This window comes from Rhinatrema bivittatum, chromosome 11 (genome assembly GCF_901001135.1).
Source record: "Rhinatrema bivittatum chromosome 11, aRhiBiv1.1, whole genome shotgun sequence".
NCBI lineage: Eukaryota > Metazoa > Chordata > Amphibia > Gymnophiona > Rhinatrematidae > Rhinatrema > Rhinatrema bivittatum.
The window spans coordinates 866614-889017 of NC_042625.1; the positions used below are offsets into that span (position 1 = coordinate 866614).

The 22404-nt window shown below is 48.5% G+C and overlaps 1 protein-coding gene across 4 annotated transcripts in view; it reads right to left on the reverse strand.

The window, feature by feature from the left end:
- LOC115100900 overlaps positions 1 to 22404 on the reverse strand; it is a 182321-nt gene that overhangs the window by 55438 nt on the left and 104479 nt on the right. For all 4 annotated transcript variants that reach the window (XM_029619964.1, XM_029619966.1, XM_029619963.1 and 1 more), the window contains one exon: positions 1288 to 1422. In XM_029619964.1, coding sequence (XP_029475824.1) covers positions 1288 to 1422 — 135 coding nt within the window. The remainder of the gene's footprint in view (positions 1 to 1287; positions 1423 to 22404) is intronic.

The window sequence follows — 22404 nt, forward strand, 5'->3', positions numbered from 1 at the left end:
AGTCCAAAACAGGGAACAGGCAACATGGAAGACCCTGAAAGCACCAGCAGACCTTTGCGAAGGCCAGGAGCAAAGACAGAAAGGCCCTTTTATAGGCCTGCAGGAAGATCATCATCAGAAGGGGCCGCAGGGCTTTTCCCACCTTGGGAGGCGCTAGTGTGCGCTGGAATCGGTGGTGGTCCAGGCCGTGAAAAACAGGGCAATGACAGCAGCATTACATAGCCTCATGGTTGACAGGTGGTGTCTCTCCTGCCGCTAAGAAGTGCCACAGGGCTATGGTGACAGTTCTCTAGCATGCAGAGAGGCAAGGAGGCATTCAGCCAGCACAGGGAGCTGGCGCAGGAGATAGGAACAGCGGCTTAAGGCTGTGCCAGGCGGTAAGCGAGCTGCTCGCAGGGCCCTCCCATGAGTGGAATCACAACAGTACCTCCTCCACCATAAGGTGTTTATTGCATACTCATTTTGGGCCTGATTTTAAAAAGCATTTACTCATGTAAAACTGGGTTTTATGTGAGTAAATGCACTTTACTCGAATAAGTGGGCTTTTGAAAATTGCTACAATATATGCCATTGAATTGTCCATAGGATTTACTCGCATAAGTGCCCTTTACTCGACTAAATGGCTTTTGAAAATTACTACAATAGTAGTATTTATGTGTGTAACTTCTTTTGAAAATTACCCCTGTTTCCAAATCACTTTGTGCATCTTAATCTATTCATTACACTATACCCAACTCTCATTTTATCTTTTTCTCCATCTTCTTGTATCTCTAGCATTCTCGCTCTCTCTTCACCTAGTTTTATTTTAACTTGTTCTCATGTCTAACCTTTTCTCTTAAGAACATAAGAAATTGCCATGCTGGGTCAGACCAAGGGTCCATCAAGCCCAGCATCCTGTTTCCAACAGAGGCCAAACCAGGCCACAAGAACTTGGCAAGTACGCAAACACCAAGAAGATCCCATGCTACTGATGCTAGTAATAGCAGAGGCCATTCCCTCTTCTCTGTCCAATTTATTTTTTTTTTATCTCATCTGGTCTTTCCTCCCCACTTATTTCCTCAATCTGTCTCTTCTTCTGCATCTTCCCTTCTCAGCCTCCAACTATCTGTCCTTGATCTTTTTTCCTTTATAATTTTTCTCTTCAGTCCTTGTCAATTTACAACCTCACTCTCCCTTTTACTGCTTATTTCTCTGCCTCTCTCATTTTCTTGGGCTCTCTCCCTGCCTCACGCTATTATTTCCTGTGTCTCTCTCTTACTTTTTCTCTCTTGACTTTTCAGTACCTACATGTTCCTTTAGCTGCATGATCTCTGCTCTCAATTTTCGCTCAGTCTCCTCCTTATCGTCTTTCAATCGCTGGTTCTGCTGATGCAGTTCAATTAGCTGCTTTTCCAATAGGCTCTGGTCTGGTGACTCACTGGGCTATGGGACATGAAAGGGAGGAAAGAGGCAAATGAATATGAGGTAGAAATGAGCAGGAAAAATATTTTAGAACAGGGCAATATACTTTTATTTATTTAAAACAGGTTTGTACACTGTCAAGACCACAGTATCTCAAGGCAAGAAGCAAACAATTAATAAACACAACACTAAGAAGGTGTACCTATGGTGAGCTGTAGGCAAGTATGAAAAATGTTGTTCTAAACGGAGTTTCAGCACAAGGTTGGGTTTAAGATTTTGGTACCCATAGGCAGAGTGCCACAGTGGCAACCTCTTTAAAGCTGTGCCAGCACACTGTCCTAAAGCAAGTGGAAGCAGGCTCCTCTTTGGCCTAGATACTTGGCATCTTCAACATTTGGCACCCTAGGCTATTGCCTATGTCTACATCTGGGCCTTTTTCAGCCATAAAGTTACATGGAAGTAAAATAGATTATAAAATTATGGATACAGCCTACAGAATCAACATCTTTCCCACTACTTTAAATTTTCTGCACCATTCTGTAAACTTAATGATGGGATTACTATATCTTAAACCGTACAAAATATTTCCTTGATTCCATCAAATTCTGTACAATGCAATTGTGTGCATTATATTCCACCTGACATGACATTTTACATCTCTTCAATGAGTTCTATTGCTGCCCTACATTTAATAAAATAATTGCATTTCAGTCATAAAATTATACAAATACTAGGGGTATTTGTATAATTTCATTTTGTTTATTTTGCTTGCCAACCCTGTTCATTTTGTTCATTTTGCTCGCCAACCCTGCCAATGGACTCTCAAGACTCCATCTTCATGCCTTGGTGTGTGTGTGTGTGTATGGAGAAGAACTGGGTTAATGTGTGTCAGACAGCTTACAGAGAGTTTGTGAAGATAGAGATGGGTATATGATGAGAAGTGGGGTATATGTATGTAGTGGTGAAGGCGGTATGTGTTGTTGGGTTAGTGTGAGGGTGTAAGTGGTATGGTGTATTGGTGTGGGTGTGCATACACTTTTCCCCCTTGCATTTTCCATATTCTTCCCCTACTTGTGTGGGAAGAATATGGAATACAATACATACACATGATGTGTATGTATTGGGAGGTGAGTGAAGTGTGCATGTTGGCGGGGGAAGTTAGTGGAGATGGGGTTTGGGGAGAGATGCGTGGAGGGTAGATGTGCGGCGGAGGACATGTGTTAGGGGAAATGTTATGCTGGTGGACCCTTGGACTGAGGGAGAGTTGACACTACCTGTGGGGAGGAGCCCCACCGGTCCCCACAGCCGAGGCTGGTGGAAGCAGAGGCCCAGCTGGAGCTTCACCAATACCAGCCCACATTCCCCTTAGGTTGAGCCCTCAGGTGCTGGGGCCGGCTGGACTTAGGTGGGGCCTCTGCGGAGGTGGTAATCCAGGAAGTTGGAGCATAGCAGGCAGCATGCCGGAAGGTCAGACGCAGAACAGCTAGGGGTTGGAGAAGAAAGAAATGTGGTGAAACAGGCCAACGTCAGGGGCAGGTAGCGAAACTCGAAGTCAAAGTCCAGGCAAGGTTGAGGTAGACAGCAAGAAGCGAGGTTGATGTCCAGTCCAGTGTCAAGCCAAGATCAGTCTGAAGAGAAGGAAGAAGGAAGGTCAGGAACTCAGGAACTTATACTCTGAAGGAGCAGATCTGTTGCCAAGGCAAGGCTGAAGGCAGGGACCAGACTTAAATAGTCCCAGGGCAATGATGTCATTGGCAAGGGCCACAGGGCTTTTCCTACCACGGGCCCTTTAAATTCAGCAAAGAGGCACGCGCGCGCACCTAGGAAGTCGAGTGCAGCAACAGGACGTCAGTGGCATTTCCAGCCATGAAGAAAGGCAGTGGCAGCGGCTCCCAGCTGCTGCAAGGGAGCCCGAGGCTGGTTTGGTCACGGTGGCATGGCATCAGGTGAGTGAGGCTGCTCGCAGGGCTCCACAAGCGGCCGATGCAGCAGGAAGTTAGTGGAGATGGAGGGTTGGGGGGAGATGTGTGGGGGAGTGGAAACACTGAGAGGAGAGGATCACCTTGCTGGTGGCTGAAAGGAATCAGTAAGTTTTTGCTTGGGACATTGACATTGACTTTTTTAAAAGTATTGGGGCAAAGTTAACTATTTGGGAATATTATTTAGTGTGTTTGTGTGTTTGTGCCTTTAATAGTCAGGCAGTGAATAAACAAGTTAGACTGTTTGCATTTTTAAATAGTCAGTCAATAAGGTAGCAGTAGGTAGGCAGTGAATACACAAGTTAGACTGTTTGTATTTTTAGTCAGTCAATAAGGTAGCAGTAGGTAGGCAGTGAATACACAAGTTAGACTGTTTGTATTTTTAGTCAGTCAATAAGGTAGCAGTAGGTAGGCAGTGAATACACAAGTTAGACTGTTTGTATTTAGTCAGTCAATAAGGTAGCAGTAGGTAGTGTGTTTATTTTTTAAAAGTCTGCAGAACTAAGTGTTCTCCAGACTTTTAAAGAGCTAAGTGTTTTATTTAATAATAACTGAGTGCATTGTATTGAAAAAAAAAAAAAAAAAACCCACAAAAAAAAAAAAACCCACAAAAAAGTAGCCAGAAGCTAGAAATAAGCTAGGAGCAGTATATACCAAAGTAAAAAAGTTCAGTTACTCACCTTGGAAAGGTGTTGAGGTAGTGTGATTAGGTTTGAATAGGGAACAACATTTGTTAATCAAGGGAGCTGTGAGTCACTCAGGCTGACTAACTAAAGTTAGACTGCTCTCTAGGTGATGCATTATCCTTTCGCACTGAGGATATCTCCCCAAGGCCTACTGCCCAGGAGGGAAGGGTTAGGTCGGCCGTCATAGTTGGTGATTCGATTATTAGGAATGTAGATAGCTGGGTGGCGGGTGGGCGTGAGGATCGCCTGGTAACTTGCCTACCTGGTGCGAAGGTGGCGGACCTCAAGCGTCACCTAGATAGGATTTTAGACAGTGCTGGGGAGGAGCCGGCTGTCGTGGTACACGTGGGCACCAACGACATAGGAAAATGTGGGAGGGAGGTTCTGGAAGCCAAATTTAGGCTCTTAGGTAGAAAGATTAGATCCAGAACCTCCAAGGTAGCATTCTCTGAAATGCTCCCTGTTCCACGCGCAGGTCACCAGAGGCAGGCAGAGCTCCGGAGTCTCAATGCGTGGATGAGACGATGGTGCAAGGAAGAGGGATTCAGTTTTGTTAGGAACTGGGGAACCTTTTGGGGAAGGGGGAGTCTCTTCCGAAGGGATGGGCTCCACCTTAACCAGGGTGGAACCAGACTGCTGGCGCTAACCTTTAAAAAGGAGATAGAGCAGCTTTTAAACTAGAACAAAGGGGAAAGCCAACAGTCGCTCAGCAGCGCATGGTTCGGAGAGAGGTATCTTTAAAGGATACTAATGATGCATTAGAATTAGGGCATCCCGACAGTGAGGTTCCAATAATTAGAAAAGTAGTCCAAGTGCCTGTAACTAAAAATTCACCTGAGCAAAAAAATTCTAACTTATCCCTATCAATTAAAAAGCAGAATAAAAATACAAACAAAAAACAAACTTTGAAATGTTTGTATGCTAATGCCAGAAGTCTAAGAAGTAAGATGGGAGAATTAGAATGTATAGCAGTAAATGACATAGACTTAATTGGCATCTCAGAGACATGGTGGAAAGAGGATAACCAATGGGACAGTGCTATACCGGGGTACAAATTATATCGCAATGACAGAGAGGAGCACTCGGGAGGAGGTGTGGCGCTTTATGTCCGGGATGGCATAGAGTCCAACAGGATAAACATCCTGCATGAGACTAAATACAAAATTGAGTCTTTATGGGTAGAAATCCCTTGTGTGTCAGGGAAGACTACAGTGATAGGGGTATACTACCGTCCACCTGGTCAAGATGGTGAGATGGACAGTGAAATGCTAAGAGAAATTAGGGAAGCTAACCAAATTGGTAGAGCAGTAATAATGGGAGACTTCAATTATCTAAATTGAAATATGTGGTGTTTGAGATTTTGAAAAAACTTCAACGCTGTGCATATCAATATTTACTTATGAATTTTAAGGACCATCATACCACCCCAGTGCTCACAAGTCAGACTTGCATTTCATGCACTTCATTATGGTCACTTTTAATCAATTGGTCCACATAGCTCAGTTCAATTTTTATGGATTTTTTCGTTATAAGTTTAAAAAAGAAACAACTTCCCTTATTCATCCGTTGTCGGGGTCATTCATCCCGTAGCTGTCGGGGGTATTCGTCCGACGCTCGCGTTTCGCCACACAAGCTGCTTCAGAGACGTGTATTCAAACTCTCCTGATCCAGCACTCCCCTTATTTTAGCGGGGATACAAACAGATCTTTAGGTAATCGTAAATTCTTACAAAGGAAGCCGAAGAAAGTCCAGGTAATACCCTTCTCGGATGATGGCGAGGACCCACTGGTCCGAGGTAATCTCGACCCACCTGCAGTAGAAGAGGGTTAGCCTGCCCCCTAAGGCTGCTACCCCCAGATGGGTCGGCTGATTGTCATTGTGGGTTACGGCCGGGACCCGAACCTGAGCCGGTTCCCCTCTTGTTGTGCTTAGTCCGAAAGGACTGGTTCCTGGCCTGAGAACGAGGTGCTTGGTAGCGAGTCCTGTAAGGGTTGAAGCGCTGAGAGTTTCTACCTCTGGATGGCCTAGGAAAAGGGCACTGGCTCCTCCTTGACCTGTCTTCTGGTAGACGGGGTAATGGAGAGGCGCCCCATTTATTGGCCAGTTTCTCGAGGTCGCTGCCGAACAGGAGGGATCCCTTAAAGGGCATTCTCGTGAGACGTGTCTTGGAGGAGGAGTCGGCCGACCAATTACGTAGCCAGAGCTGTCTCCTGGCTGCCACTGAGGATGACACTCCCTTGGCTGCCGTACGGACTAGGTCGAAGGCTGCGTCAGTGAGGAACGAGAGAGCTGATTCCATCTCTTCTCCCGGGGTGTTGTTCCTAGCCTGTGATAAACAGGAACGCGTCACCACGGTGCAGGTGGTCGCAATTCGTAGGGACATGACTGCCACCTCAAAGGCTTGTTTCAGAATGGCATCCATGCGCCGGTCATGTGTATCCTTGAGGGCCACCCCCCCTTCCACCGGAATGGTGGTGCGCTTCACAATTGCGCTAACTATGGCGTCTACCTGGGGGCACGCCAGCAGCTCCTTGGTTGCTGGGTCTAAGGGGTACATGCCAGACAAGGCCCGACCCCCTTTGAATGAGGCCTCCGGCACATTCCATTCCAGATCGATTAGCTGCTGTGCTGCTTGTAGGAGGGGAAAATGGTGAGCCGTTTGGCGCAGGCCCTCTAACAGGGGGTTCATTCTAGGTTCCCCTGGGGTGTCATGGCCTGGGAGAGCCAGTTCTGACAGGCATTGAGAGATCAGGCCTGGGAGATCCTCTTTCAGAAAGAAGCACCTCATGGTCCAATATGGTTCAATCCCCGAGGGAAGTTCTCCCTCCTCGGGGGGCTCGTCGTCTTCCTCAGGGCAATCTGAATCCCCATAAGTGGGGGTTCCGGGTGGCGAGTGGCCGTGCCTAGGCCTTGAGGGTCCAGGGGCTGGGTCATCCGGTACGTATGGACCCGTTCGGGGAGCAGACTGCATTGTGACAACGGCATGAATACCCTTGAATAATTCCACCCAGGAGAGCGAAGCAGGATCTGGCCTTAGGGGCACCAGGTCTCTCGGGTTCCCTGGCTGCTCACCGCTGCCTGCTAGGTCCGGGGTGTTCCCGGAGGAACTGGCAAATACGCTGGGCTGCGACCGGTCCTGGCCTGGACCTCCCAGGGCCTCTTCACATTGGGTACATAGGGAGTCTGCTTCCTCGCTCTGTGTGGCTCTGAGGTTGCATGCAGAGCAGAGGCTTATGCCTGCTTCTGGAGGTGCCGGCTCCGCTGATGCATGGGCTCTCTTACGCTCCATCTCATCTGTTAACTCAGCTGGAGTCTGCGCTTTGTAATATGCGCGAAAGATGTGCGCCTACCAATATGTGCTTGTCCACGTGCGCTTATCAAGGTGCGCCTAGGAACGTGCGTGTATCAACGTGCGCCTATCAACTGGCGCCTATGAACGTGCGCCTATCAGCGGGCGCTTATCAACGTGCGCCTATCAACGTGCGCTTAGCACCGGGCGCCTATCAACGTGCGCTTAGCACCGGGCGCCTATCAACGTGCGCTTAGCACCGGGCGCCTAACAGTGTGCGCCTAACAACGGGCGCCTATCAACGTGCACTTGGTAACGTGTGCCTATCAACGTGCGCGTAGCAACACGCGCGTTGCAACCTGCGCCTATCAACGTGCGCTTAGCAACATGCGCCTATTGCGCGGCGACAAACCAGGGCAGAAGGCGACAGCGAGCAGGCAGGCAAAATGGCGACCCCCTTGGCGGGTTGCCACGTAGGCAGACTCTGCTAATCCTCGCTTCCTCGGAGACCAACAAGTAAAGATGTACGCCTTACCTTGTCTTCGGCGCTTCCTGGCTGCGGGGGGAGAGGGTGATTACCATCACTGCCGCGCTCGAGGAAGTGCAACCACTGCCTCTAGGCCGCGCCCGAACTCGTCTCGCTCGGGGGCCAAGTCCACGCCGGGACCAAGGCTGCCTCTAAGCCGCACCCGAGCCCTTCTCACTCGGGGGCTAGGTCCCTGCCGCGAGTCGGCCACCGGACCGAGGCTTTTACCTCCGAGGGACCACAGAAATCACCTCGGGAAACTCAACTGGGGGAGGGACCGAATGGTATCACCGCAGGAGTGCGGGGCTCGTCTTCAGGTAGGTTTCTTCTATGAATTTAGTCGTTAGAATTTGGAAAAACGCTCAGCGAGCGTGAGGTAGCTCCAAACTGCTTTGGAGACGGAAATTACTGAATTGCTGCACTTCCTGCGAGGGTATATGTACCCGTGCTGACGTCAGATCCGTGTCCAACTGCTAGCACGAGCACACTATACCCACTTGTTTTGAGTCCATCTGCTACACGCTAGGAAAGTAGTGTTTTCCATTATCAAATCCTCTCAGAATGTTATCGGTCAGTGAGAGCAGCAAAATCCCTGTGCTATAATTTTTACGGCATCCATGTTGTGAAGGGTACAGAGAAGAGTGGGAATGGGGAGATGGGGGAGATGAGTGGGAATGAGGAGATGAGTAGAAATGGGGAGATGAGAAGAAACAGGGAAAGGGGGAGATGAATGGGAATGTGGAGATGGGAGAGTGGGTGTGCGTATTGTGTGTGTGTGGGAGAGGGGGTGTGCATGTGGGAGATATGTGGGAGCAGGGTATACATGGGGGCAGTGGGGGTGAGGGTGTCATGGGAGGGTGATTTTCACTCTCCCCTTCCCCTCACTCTCCCACTGCCTCACTCCTTCGGGCCCCTCCTTCCTCACTCACCCACTGCCCACTTTCTGTCTCCTTCAAAATTTCACTGTATCCCTCATCTATCCTCCTGTATCCCATTGTTCCCTTCCTCAACCCCTCCCACTTCAACATTCCCTCTTTCCCACTGCTCCTTTCTGCCCTCCTTCTCCTGTTACACCTACTCCACTACTCCCTTCCCCTTCTTCCTCCCACTACATGTGCTCTCTCCCACTGCTTCCTTCCTCCTATTACACCCCTTTCCCTCTGCTCCCCCTCCTTCTCCTACACCCCCTCCCACCACTCCATTCCCCACCCTCATCCACTACTCATTTCCCTTCCCTCTTTCTTCTCCCACTGCTCCCTTGTCCCTCACTCCCTCAATCTCTCACCCTATCTCCCCTACTGCTTCCCTTTCTCCATCCTCCCATTGCTCCTCTCCTCCCTCCCACTCCGGTGTGGGAGCCCGATTGGGGAAGGCGGAACAAAGAGGCCTTACCCCGACGGGCTTTCAGCGCCGGCTGCGCGGGCCCAGTTCACCACCGAACCCGTTGCAGAAAGGAAGACTCCGAGGAAGGCAGGGGTCTTTAAATCCTGCTCGTCTCGGAGTGATGACGTCACCCCTGCGCCCTGCGGGGCGGATCTCGGTGCGGCGGGTCTGGTGTGGGTGGGGGCTCGAGGCCCGGCGGGAGGATCAGGCCGGATCGAAGATTAAAAGGCCGGATCGAGGAGCGAGCTCTCGGCCCTCCAGGTAAGTCTGATCGGGGTCAGAAAAGGCCCCGATCAGATTATATTCAGACAACAACCAACAAGGACTGAATTACACAGTCTGAGTAAACAAATAAGCATGGGTGTAGCTTGCTTGCTGCAGCAGTTACTACCCCGAATCAATTAAGCCTGATACTTCACTTTCAATACATATCCAGAGAAGCTCTCTGCTTCAACGGCAGGGGGAAATGAAGAAAAGTGGATTAATATTCAGATAACAACCAACAGGACTGAATTGCACAGGCTGGGTAAACAAATAAGCGTGGAAGTAGCTTGCTTATTGCGGAGGTTACTACCCCTAACCAATTAAGCTAGATACTTCACGTAGAAGCAGTTCCAGCACTGCTCTCTACATTAATGGCGGGGATGGAAGGAATATAGAACCAAAATGTTACACTAATGGCGGGGGTGGAAGGGATATAGAACAAGAAAATTATTCCTTACCTGCTAATTTTCATTCCTGTAGTACCATGGATCAGTCCAGACAGTGGGTTATGTCCCCCGTCCAGCAGATGGAGTCAGAACAAAAACTTCTGGGGGAGGTCCTATATAACCTCACCTCCCTTGCCTCAATTCTCAGTAACTAGACTAGCAAAGCCAAGAAAAGATATAATTGCGATGGAGAAGGTACAGAGAAGGGCTACCAAAATGATAAGGGGAATGGAACAACTCCCCTATGAGGAAAGACTAAAGAGGTTAGGACTTTTCAGCTTGGAGAAGAGACGACTGAGGGGGGATATGATAGAGGTGTTTAAAATCATGAGAGGTCTAGAACGGGTAGATGTGAATGAAAATTAGGATTTAAGGAATAATTTTCTTTTCCCTGTACGTACCAGGATCAGTCCAGATGGTGGGATGTACCAAAGCTTCCCTACTATGGGTGGGCCGTAGACAGCCCTGCTCGAATGACTTTGTCCCCGAAGGAACCGAAAGTTGGTGCCTGGACGACCAGATGATAGTGTCTCGCGAAGGTATGGAGTGATTTCCAGGTGGCCGCTCTGCAGATCTCCTGCGAGGACACAGAGTTACTCTCTGCCCAAGACGCCGCTTGAGAGCGAAGAGAGTGAGCCTTAACACCCAGCGGCGGGTGCCTTCCAGCACCAAGATACGCGACGACAATCGCTTCCTTCAGCCAACGGGCGATGGTCGGTTTGGAGGCCATACAACCCTTCTTAGGTCCCGACCAAAGGACGAACAAGTGATCCAAAAGCCGAAACTCGTTGGTGATCTCCAGATAATGCATCAGACATCATCTAACATCCAGTTGGTGAAGATCACTAGGATCCGTCGAGGAAAAGGAAGGCAATTCAACCGCCTGGTTGAGGTGAAAAACCGAGACCACCTTAGGTAGAAAAGATGGTACCGTGCGCAAGGACACCCCCTCGCCAGTGAACCGGAGGTATGGCTCTCGGCAGGATAACGCTTGAAGTTCGGAAATGCAACGCGCCGAGCTGATCACTACCAGGAAGACCGTCTTGAGGGTGAGATCCTTGAGGGCAGCAGCCCGAAGAGGCTCAAAAGGTGGTCCGCTGAGGACGCGGAGTACCAGGTTGAGGTTCCACGAGGAGCAAGGGGGTCATAACGGTGGCTTCAGGTGCCTTACCCCCTTGAGGAAGCGTAGGATATCCGGATGAGACGAGAGCAACAAGTCGTTCCCGCTGTGAAGGAAAGCTCCCAAGGCCTGCAAGAACGAGAGAACCTGTGCCACTGAGGCATGGATCAGCTGAATGGAATGTTACACGCACCATGTCTCAAAGACCTTCCACACTCGAACGTAAGTAACGGAGGTGGACGTTTTACGTGCCCGCAGCAGGGTCGATATCGCTGCCTCCGGATACCCACGACGCCTCAACCTATGCCTCTCAAAAGCCAAGCCGCAAGACAGAAGCGATCTGCCTCCTCGAAAAAGACCTTGTCGGAGAAGATGCGAAAGATGACTGAGACGTACCGGATCCTCCTCCGCCAGGTTGAGGAGGTCTGCGAACCAGGGCTGTCGAGGCCACTCCGGAGCTACCAGAATTACCGGTCCCTGATGACCCTCTATCCTCCGAACTACCTTTCCCACTAGGGGCCACGGAGGGAAGACATATAACAGGATCTGTCGGGGCCACGGTAGCACCAGTGCATCGACTCCTTCCGCGGCTGAAGAAGCGAGGGGCCTTTGCATTGCCAGCTGTGGCCATGAGATCCATGTGGGGGAGACCCCAATGCCGAACTATCAGACGCATTGCTTCCTCTGAGAGCTCCCATTCTCCGGGATCTAAGTGTTGACGGCTTAGGAAGTCCGCCTGTACATTGTCCACGCCTGCAATGTGCGAGGCTGCCAGGTGCAGCAAGTGGCGTTCCGCCCATCGCATTAGCTTGTCTGCTTCCAACGATACGTGACGGCTTCTCGTGCCTCCCTGGCGATTTATGTACGCCACCATGGTCACGCTGTCCGAGAGAATCCTGACTGCCTGATGGTGAACCAGTGGGAGGAAGCCCTTCAATGCTAAGCGGACCGCCCTGGTCTCCAGGCGGTTGATGGGCCACCGTGCTTGGGCCGTCGTCCACAGGCCCTGGATTGATCTCGACTGACAGACCACTCCCCAGCTGGAGAGGCTGGTGTCCATGGTGACTACCACCCAGTCCGGAACCTCCAGGGATACACCCTGGGCCAAGTGGTGAGGATCCAGCCACCAGAGGAGACTGGCTTGTGTTGGTCTCGGAATCGGGAGGACCCCCTGAAAGTCCCGCGACACCGGCTTCCAGCGAGAGAGCAGAGCCTTCTGGAGAGAACGCAAGTGCGCAAAAGCCCACGGCACCAGATCTATAGTGGAGGCCATGGTTCCCAGGACCTGTAGGTAATCCCACACTGTGGGTGAAGGGAGCGCAGAGAAACACTGAATCTGCTCGTGCAGCGCTTGTGCCCGCTCCGGCTGCAAAAACACCTTGCCCTCCTTTGTGTCGAAACGTGCTCCCAGAAAATTCAACGATTGGGATGGAATGAGGTTGCTCTTGGCATAGTTGATGATCCACCCCAGGGATCGGAGCAGTTGTACCACCCTGTTGACCGCTCGATAACCCTGGGTTAGCGATTTCGCTCGTATGAGCCAGTCGTCCAGGTAGAGATGCCTAGGATTCCTTCCCTGCGTAGGGCAGCCGCCACTATCACCATGACCTTTGTAAAAACTCGTGGAGCTGTTGCCAAACCAAAAGGGAGGGCTTGGAATTGAAAATGTTGTCCCAATATCTTGAAACGAAGGTATTGTTGATGTGCTCGGCGGATCAGGATGTGAAGGTACGCCTCCATGAGATCCAGCGAGGCCAGGAACTCCCCTGGATGCACTGCTGCCAGTACCGAGCGGAGGGTCTCTATTCGGAACCGCGGGACCCTGAGGAACTTGTTGACCGTCTTGAGATCCAGGATAGGTCGGAAAGTGCCTTCCTTCTTGGGCACTACGAAATAGATGGAATAGTGTCCCCGGCCCAGCTCGGGGGCGGACCGGAACTATCGCCCCCAGTGCGTAGAGGCGGTCGAGGGTCTGGCGAACGGCCCTTCGCTTGTGAAGGGACCCGCATGGGGAGAAGAGAAACCTGTCCTCGGGGGCGCGAACAAAATCCAAGGCGTAGCCGTGTTTTAGAATATCCAAGACCCACTGATACGACGTGATTTGGACCCACTCTTCGTAGAAGAGAACAATCCGGCCCCCTATCCTGGGAATCGGCCTGGCATCACTGATCAGATTTCGAGGACGTGCCAGGACCCTGTCCTTCCTTACCGAGCCTGCGCCTTCGAAAGGACCGGTTCCAGGTATGCGAGCGAGATGACGGAGCTCGGGGGGTCTCTTGCCTCATATTCTGAGACCGGCGCTGAGTACGGAATCGGTTCCTGGTGGAACTGAAGGATCTTGCAGCACGAGGTTGATCCTCCGGGAGTCTGTGGACCGCATTCTCGATGAGGGACTTGATGATCTGGTCCAGATCCTCCCCGAAAAGGAACTTGCCTTTAAAGGGGAGCGAACCCAGCCGGGTCTTTGACAAGGCATCCGCCACCCAGTTGCGAAGCCACAGGAGTCGACAGGCCGAGACCACAGCCACCATCGAGCGAGCCAGAACCCGGAGAAGATCATATAGGGCTTCCGCTCCACAGCCGACCACGGCCTCCAATCTATCCCCCTATTGGGCCTCCGCAGCTGGCAGATCCTGGGAAGTGAGAAGCTGTTGTACCCAGCGAAGACCAACTCTTTGCGCTAGTGAGCTGCAGATGGCCGCCCGAATCCCCAGTGCTGATACCTCGAAAACTCTCTTGAGATAAACTTCCAGCTTTCTGTCTTGGATATCCTTCAGCGCCGTGCCGCCTGTGACTGTAATGGTGGTACGCTTCGTGACCGCCGAGACTGCAGAATCCACAGCCGGGTCCTTGAGCAACTCCAGAAACTCCTCCGGAAGGGGATAGAGTTTTTCCATCGCTCTGCTGGCCCCGAGAGTGGTCTCCAGGGAATCCCACTCCCTGGAGATCAACTGTAAGAAAGTGGGATGAGTAGGGAAAGCCTTAGCCGGCAGACGTAGACCCGCCAGAAGAGGATCCCCCTTCCGAACCTTAGGATCGGGCCCTACCGGTTCTGGGGGGCATCGATGTCCATCTCCTGCAGGATGTGGGGAATAAGATCGTCCAGCTCATCCGATTGGAAGATGCGGAGGATACTAGGATCGTCTCCCTCCATCTGGGCCCCCAGGATGGGGTCGTCCCCGGCCGGATCTATAAGAGGGTCTCCCCCCCCGGAATCGAGTGTGATCCGTGGGATGGCGCAGGGGGGTCCCGGGATGGACCCAGTGTTCCCCCGGCCGGAAAGGTACTGCCCTGGGAGGGGGTTCCCCCCAGGAGCGGAGCCGTACGCGCCAATTTGGGAGGGAGAGGTCCCGTGAAAAAATCCTTGCTCTGTAAGAATGCCTTGTGCATTAAATTCACAAATTCCGGTGAAAACGAAGGAACCCCCGAGGGAGGGCAAACCGGGGCCTCCCCTTCCTGAGATCCTGGCTCCCAAAAACGGGCTAAAACCGGTGGGACCGCTGACATCGGGGCCTCCGTGTCCTCCTCAGAGATGCCGGCGTCAGAATCCGAAAACAAAATGGCCACCGTTCCCGCGCTCAGCAGGAACGGGGCCTTTCGCTTCCTAGCCGCGCGGTCCTGCCCGCGGGTTCCTGCGGCGTCCCCCTGTTGAGAGCTGTCCTCCCCATCGGATAGCCAGCTTGCGCAGAGCCCCTCCCGCGAAAGCCGGCCCCCCGGCCGTCCGCATGTCGAGCAGGCCGCCGAACGTGGCATCCCGAGTCCAAGGGGGAGGGGCGAAAAGGCGCTGCAAAGTCCTCGGCGCCTGGCAGTAAAAACTCGCGGACCGCCTAAGAGAACCCCACCGACCCGGAGGGACCACCGGGGAATCTGACCTCCCGGCGGCCCCGGGGAATGGCACATCACGGGGCCGCGGGTCGGCAACAACTGAGGGGGGGGGGGGGAAGAGGTTAGCCCCACTAACTTTCACCCCGGTGGTCAGGCGCAGTAAACAGCGGGTTTGTGAAGAGAGCAAACCTGAAATGATAAAAGGAAAAAACACACTTACCCCCCCAACGGCCTGAAGTAAAAAACAGAAGGTAAGAAGATAAGGAAACAGACCTGTCAGCAAGCGCCTGGGAAAGGGAGCCAAGCAAATGACTCTCCCAGGCTTAAGGCTACCCTCCTGTCCTCAAACCTTATTATTATTATTATTTTTTTTTTTTTACTTGATCCCTCAGCAAAAGAAAACAGAGGAAGAGCCTAGAAAACTGTAAGCTACTGTGCTGGGGACTGGACAGTCCCCTGCTCACATCTGCTGGAGTCAGAAAGATACTGAGAATTGAGGCAAGGGAGGTGAGGTTATATAGGACCTCCCCCAGAAGTTTTTGTTCTGACTCCATCTGCTGGACAGGGGATATAACCCACCGCCTGGACTGATCCTGGTACGTACAGGGAACAAAAGGTTACACTAATGGCGGGGGTGGAAGGGATATAGAACCAAAAGGTTACTAAAGGCCAAGAGTAACAGATAAGTATGAGAGAGAGAGGAAAAAAAAAAAAGTGTGGAAGCTTGCTGGGCAGACTGGATTTGCCAGTCATTTCTATGTTTCTATATGTTTTTATGCTTTTCTGCAAGGAATTATTTATAGATAGGAGAAGGCCTGAAATTATAGGGAGTTACAATAAAGTATATCATTTTAAGAAAAAACTGGCTTAACGCTTATGTCGGAGCATTTTTACATGATTGTCATGTTAACCTTATCCAGTTAAGCTATCAACATTCCTGGCATATAAAAAAAAGACTTCAGTTGTTCTACTATTGTGAAAACAAAATTTTCATCTTTGCGCCATACACAACACCTACAAGGATATCTTAGTACAAAGGTGTACCCTAAAGCTAACACTTGAGGTCTTAAATCTATAAACGCTCTTCTTCTAACCTATGTTGGTCTAGATAAATCCGGAAAGATTTTCACCATTTGACCATAGAATTCTGCATTTTTATTTTGAAAGTAACCCTTCATTACAATACGGACGTCTCTTTCGGGAACGAAAGATACCAGCAGTGTACCTCTGTCCAAAATCTCTATGGCAGAACTCTCAATAAACTGTGTTAAGTTCTCCATGGCTCCCAACTGTTTCCTCCGGTTTTCTTCATAGACTTTGTCAGCAAATAAGCCTTATTAATTAAAGGTACCTGCGATTCATCAAATTTTAAACAATCAACAAGAAACTTTTTTAATGTACTTTGGGTATCCTCTCCCAATGCCCTAGGAAAATTGAGGAATCTCAAATTCAGGTGCCTTGTGTAATTCTCAAGTGATTCCAACCTTTTGGACTGCATACCAATATCTTTAATCAGGTTGACATTCACCGCCTGCACTTGAGTAGTTTTCTGTTCCATTTCAAACATCTTATTTCCCAGTTCTTTTATTTGACCTCCCAGATTTTGACCTCCCACTTCCACCTTTGAATATTTGCTTTCAGAGTCTTTAACTAGCTGTCCCAAGCTAGCCACAAGGTCCCATAATGTGTCCAGGGTAACAACTGCCGGTTTAGGGGATAATTGAAATAACTCACCCCCTTCCCGGACAGATGATATCCCTGTTGCCTCCACCTTTTGAGCCTCCTGGATCCTGCGTTCCTCCTCTGCCGGGTCAACTGGAGATACAGATGGTACAATTTCTTCCAATGCCCTAAGCCCTGTTGATTCCAACGGGCTTGAGGAGAATTGCGGTACAAGCGTGGTTTCGCCTTCTCGGCATCCCACTCCCATCGGGTAGATGACATCACTCCGCGCCATTTCCTGGAGTCTCGCCCATGTTGCTGGGGCCGGCGGAGGTCTACAATCCGAGGGACTGAGGGTGGTTTCCCCAAGCAATGACGAAGCTCCCTCTCTGACCACCGCAGCGGGGACTTCATCTCCCATTTTCTCTGATATCAGGGCTGCAAAGGCTATGATCATCTTTTGGCCAACAGGTAACATGGGTTCAGAAGGGTATACCTTTCTTTTTCACAGGCATCTTGATTAGTAAAAAGAGAACTCAGAGGAGCAGCTTCCCTTGCAGTCACTCACGCCGCCATCTTCATTAATCTATGTTTTTAATACAGGTTTTTATCGTAAATTGTCATTATTCTGTGTTTATTTTATATTGTGACTGTTTCATTCTGTATTTATTTTATTTTTTCTTTTCTTTATTATTAGCTTTAAATATATGTTATCAGTCTAATTATTTATTATTATGTATATTCTATTATGTTTATCACCTTCTTTGAGTTAGGCGATTCAGAAATTGAATAAAATGTAAATGCAAATGAGAGATACCTGTTCCGGAGATGGTTTTTAAGGGTGACAATTCAGATGAAGTGAACCAAAGAACCTGGAAGATGTGGTAGGCCAGATTCACAAACTGAACAGTAGTAAATCACCTGCCAGGGTTCTGAAAGAAGCCAAAAATGAAATTTCAGACTTATTACCTGTAATCTGTAACCTATCATTAAAAGGTGGCCAGTGTAACCCCGGTATTTAAAAAAGTCTCCGGGGTGATCCGGAAAACTACAGACTGGTGAACCTGACCAGTGCCAGAAAAAATCATGGAAAATGTTATAAAGAATAAAATCACAAAACATTTAGATAGACAGGGTTTAATGGGACACAGCCAGCATGGATTTACCCAAGGGAAGTCTTGCCTCACAATATCTCCTACAATTTATTTGAAGGAGTAATTAAATAAGTAGACAAAAGTGAACCCGCAGATGTGGTGTATTTTGATTTTTAGAACGACAGTCCCTCATGAGAGGCTTCTATAAAAACTAAAAAGTCATGGAATAGGAGGCGATGTCCTTTTATGGATTGCAAACTGGTTAAAAGACAGGAAACACGGGAAGCCTTACTGTTGGAGATTGACACCACGAGGTGTAAGGGAGAGAAGGACTGCAACCCAGAAGAGCAGTCAAACCAGCTCCTGCCCCTCCCCCTTGTTGTCGGCTGGGAGTGAACGCTGTGCTATTTAATTCAAAGCACAGCGGCGCACAGCCGAAGCCACGCGCCAAAGGGGTGCGCCCCTGGGAAAGATTTTGGAGAAAAGATTCTCTCCATACCTATGGGGAGAAAGAGGAAAATAAAGATCTTGGCTTCTACACCCGTGGAAAAGGAAGTGAGAGGACCGATGGATGATCATCTAGTAAGGAGAGTGAGTCAAACCTCAAGAGAGGTTATCCCAGATATTACATTCTCATCAGGGACTTCTGTGAGTCCTGCCCAGAGCCATATATCCAATCCACCCTCTAGCAGCAATGGGGTTAGTGAGGTTGAAACTTCCCCAAAGCTGATGACTTTAATATCTATTAATAACAGAGAGGAAAATTTAATGGATCAGGTATCAGAGTCTAAAGCATGAGATGAAAGTAATACAGCAATGTGTGCAAGTAACTTGCTCCTTGAATTAGATCTAGAAGTGATTGAGCCTGAAACTATTACCTTAGTTTCAGGCTCAGTCACTTCTAGATCTAATTCAAATGGAGAGAAGATTATCTCAATCCATGTCCCAATCCACCAATTTTGCTTTACAAACTAAGAAAACATTAGAAAACCATGGAAAACGTTTAGAACCATTGGAAACTTCAAATACAGCTACAGCCATGCAAATTGCATCTTTGCAGTCATCAGGAACTACTTTCATTAAAGATTCACTGATTATATACAATCAAATAGAAGGATTGGAAAATTCTATGAGAAGCAAAAATTTGCATCTCTTCAACTTTCCTACCACTGATTACTTTCAGCACAAGAATTATTTAAAAAATGTGAAGGAAATACTGTGTATATCTAATGATTTGCTTATATCAAAAAATTACTATGTTACAAATTTAAAAAGAGTTGTGGCTGTATCAGATGGGGGAATGGATGCTCTTGTACTTGATAGCCCCAATTTAACATCTTTTTTGGAGGCTTCAGTAGATAATATTCAAACTAGATCCACTTTAATAGTGACTTTTAGTTTAGAACAGCAAAAAAATGTGGTGTTACAAAAATACTTTAAAAATAAAAGTTTACTTTTCTGTGGTCAACTAGTGCAAATGTTCCCAGATGTTTCCAGGAGTACGCAACTTAGAAGGAAACAGTTTCTTTCATTGAGGTAGAATACATTTGTTTTTTCAGACCCTGGTCATCTGGAAACTTTTCTTCTAGATAAAGGTGGATAGGATTATAGCAGCTTCCAAGTTGGATAGTTAGTTTGGCAAAATATTATATATCTCCTGAATTATCAGTTGGATATTTTCTTGAATATTGCTTAATGATTGTGCTTCCCATAATGTGGACTGTATTTGGTGGTATTACGTTTGTTTTTTCTTTTTTCTTTGTACTTATGTAATAAGATTGCCTATTCTATGTGGATGTAATTCACAATATTCTTATTTCATTGGAAAATGTTAAGAAATGTAATAAAGTATAAATAATAACTTTTTAAAACTATTTTATAACTAATAACCCCTTTTTATAACTATTTTATAACTATTTTATAACTATTTTATAACTAATAACCCTAACAAGAGTTAGAGAGGGCTCTAACAGGGAGCCTCGGGCTCCCTGTTAGAGCCCTCTCTAACTCTTGTTTTTGCTGGTTATCCACTCCCACATCCCCGTTCTATGTATTTTCTACCTGCTGTTATAATGTAAACCGATGTGATGTGTATTTTAATGTCTGTATAGAAAAACTGTTAAATAAATAAATAAATAAATAAATAATAAAAAAAAACACAGACAGGAAACAGAGGGTAGGATTAGACCATCTATTTTTACAGTGGAGTACCCGAGGAATCTGTACTTGTACTGGTGCTTTTTAATATATTTATAAATGATCTGGAAAGGGGTACGTCAAGGGAGGTAATCAAATTCGCAGATGACACAAAATTATGCAGAGTACTTACATCTCAAGCAGATTGTGATAAATTGCAGGAGAACCTTGTAAGACTAGAAGATTGGGCTTCCAAATGGCAGATAAAATTGCAAAGTGATGCATATTAGGGACAAATAACCCTTGCTGTAGTTACACAATTTTAGATTCTGTTTTAGGAGTTACCAACCTAGGAAAGAGATCTAGGAGTCATAGTCAATAATATATTGAAATCGTTGGCTCACAGTGCTGTGGCGATCAAAAAAGCCTAGGGGGCACTCCATGAAGTTAGCATGTGGCACATTTAAAACTAATCGGAGAAAGTTCTTTTTTACTCAACGCACAATTAAAGTGGAATAGACTTAGTTTTTGGGTACTTGCCAGGTTCTTATGGCCTGGATTGGCCACTGTTGGAAACAGGATGCTGGGCTTGATGGACCCTTGGTCTGACCCAGTATGGCATTTTCTTATGTTCTTATTAGACATCCACTGTTTTATTTGCTATTCCTTCCTAATAATTCCTAACATTCTGTTTGCTTTAAGAACATAAGAAAATGCCATACTGGGTCAGACCAAGGGTCCATCAAGCCCAGCATCCTGGTTCTAACAGTGGCCAATCCAGGCCATAAGAACCTGGCAAGTACCTAAAAACTAAGGGGCGGATTTTAAGAGCCCTGCTCGCCTAAACCCGCCCAAATCCGGGCGGATTTAGGCGAGCAGGGCCCTGCGCGCCGGTAAGCCTATTTTACATAGGCTTACCGGCGCGCGCAGAGCCCCGGGACTCGCGTAAGTCCCGGGGTTTTCGGAGGGGAGCGTGTCGGGGGGCGTGTCGGGGGCGGGCCCGAACCGCGCGGCGTTTTCGGGGCGTGTCGGGAGCGTTCCGGGGGCGGGCCCGGGGGCGTGGCCGCGCCCTATGGACCCGCCCCCAGATCGCGTCACGGCACGCTAGCGGCCCGCTGGCGCGCGGGGATTTACTTCTCCCTCCGGGAGGCGTAAATCCCCCAACAAAGGTAAGGGGGGGTTTAGACAGGGCCGGGCGGGTGGGTTAGGTAGGGGAAGGGAGGGGAAGGTGAGGGGAGGGCAAAAGAAAGTTCCCTCCGAGGCCGCTCCGATTTCGGAGCAGCCTCGGAGGGAACAGGGGTAGGCTGCGCAGCTCGGCGCGCACCGGCTATACGAAATCGATAGCCTTGCGCGCACCGATCCCGGATTTCAGCGGCTACGCGCGTATCTACTGAAATCCAGCGTACTTTTGTTTGCGCCTGGAGCGCCAACAAAAGTACGCCTATTCGCGGTTTTTGAAAATCTACCCCTAAGTCTATTCCATGTTACCGTTGCTAGTAATAGCAGTGGCTATTTTCTAAGTCAACTTAATAGCAGGTAATGGACTTCTCCTCCAAGAACTTATCCAATCCTTTTTTAAACACCGCTATACTAACTGCACTGACCACATCCTCTGGCAACAAATTCCAGGGTTTAATTGTGCATTGAGTAAAAAAGAACTTTCTCCGATTAGTTTTAAATGTGCCCCATGCTAACTTCATGGAGTGCCCCCTAGTCTTTCTACTATCCGAAAGAGTAAATAACCGATTCACATCTACCTGTTCTAGACCTCTCATGATTTTAAACACCTCTATCATATCCCCCCTCAGTCGTCTCTTCTCCAAGCTGAAAAGTCCTAACCTCTGTATTTCTCCATGGTGAGACCACACTTTGAATTCTGTGTGCAATTCTGGTCACCACATCTCAAAAAAGATATAATTGCACTGGAGAAAGTGCAGAGAAAGGCAACCAAAATGATAAGGGGCATGGAACGGCTTCCCTATGAGGAAAGGCTAAAGAGGTTAGGGCTGTTCAGTTTGGAGAAGACTGAGGGGGGATATGACAGTGGGCCACAAAATCGGTTATTTACTCTCTCAGATAATAGAAGGACTCGGGGACACTCCATGAAGTTAGCAAGTAGCTCATTTAAAACAAATCAAAGAAAATTATTTTTCACTCAGCGCATAATTAATCTCTGGTATTCATTGCCAGGGGATGTAGTTACGGCAGTTAGTATAACTGGGTTTGGATAAGTTCCTAGAGGAAAACTCCATAAGCTGCTTTTAATCAATAAGGAATAGTAGCTTGAAATCTATTTAATGTTTGGGTATTTGCCAGGTACTTGTGACTTGGATTGGACATTGTTGAAAACAGGATGTTGGGCTTGATGCACCCTTGGTCTGACCCAGAATGGCATATCTTATGTTCTGACTGTCCTGTGAGTCTGGAGTCATGTGCCCGATGAAGCACACGACTCCAGACTCACAGAATACCCAGATTTACAGGACATACAGACTCACAGGCACTTGAGCACCATGGTATTCCCTGTAGGAATTGTATCGTGATGCTGGCAAGGTTTCTTGCAGGGGTCAATATGATGCTGCAACAGTTCTTG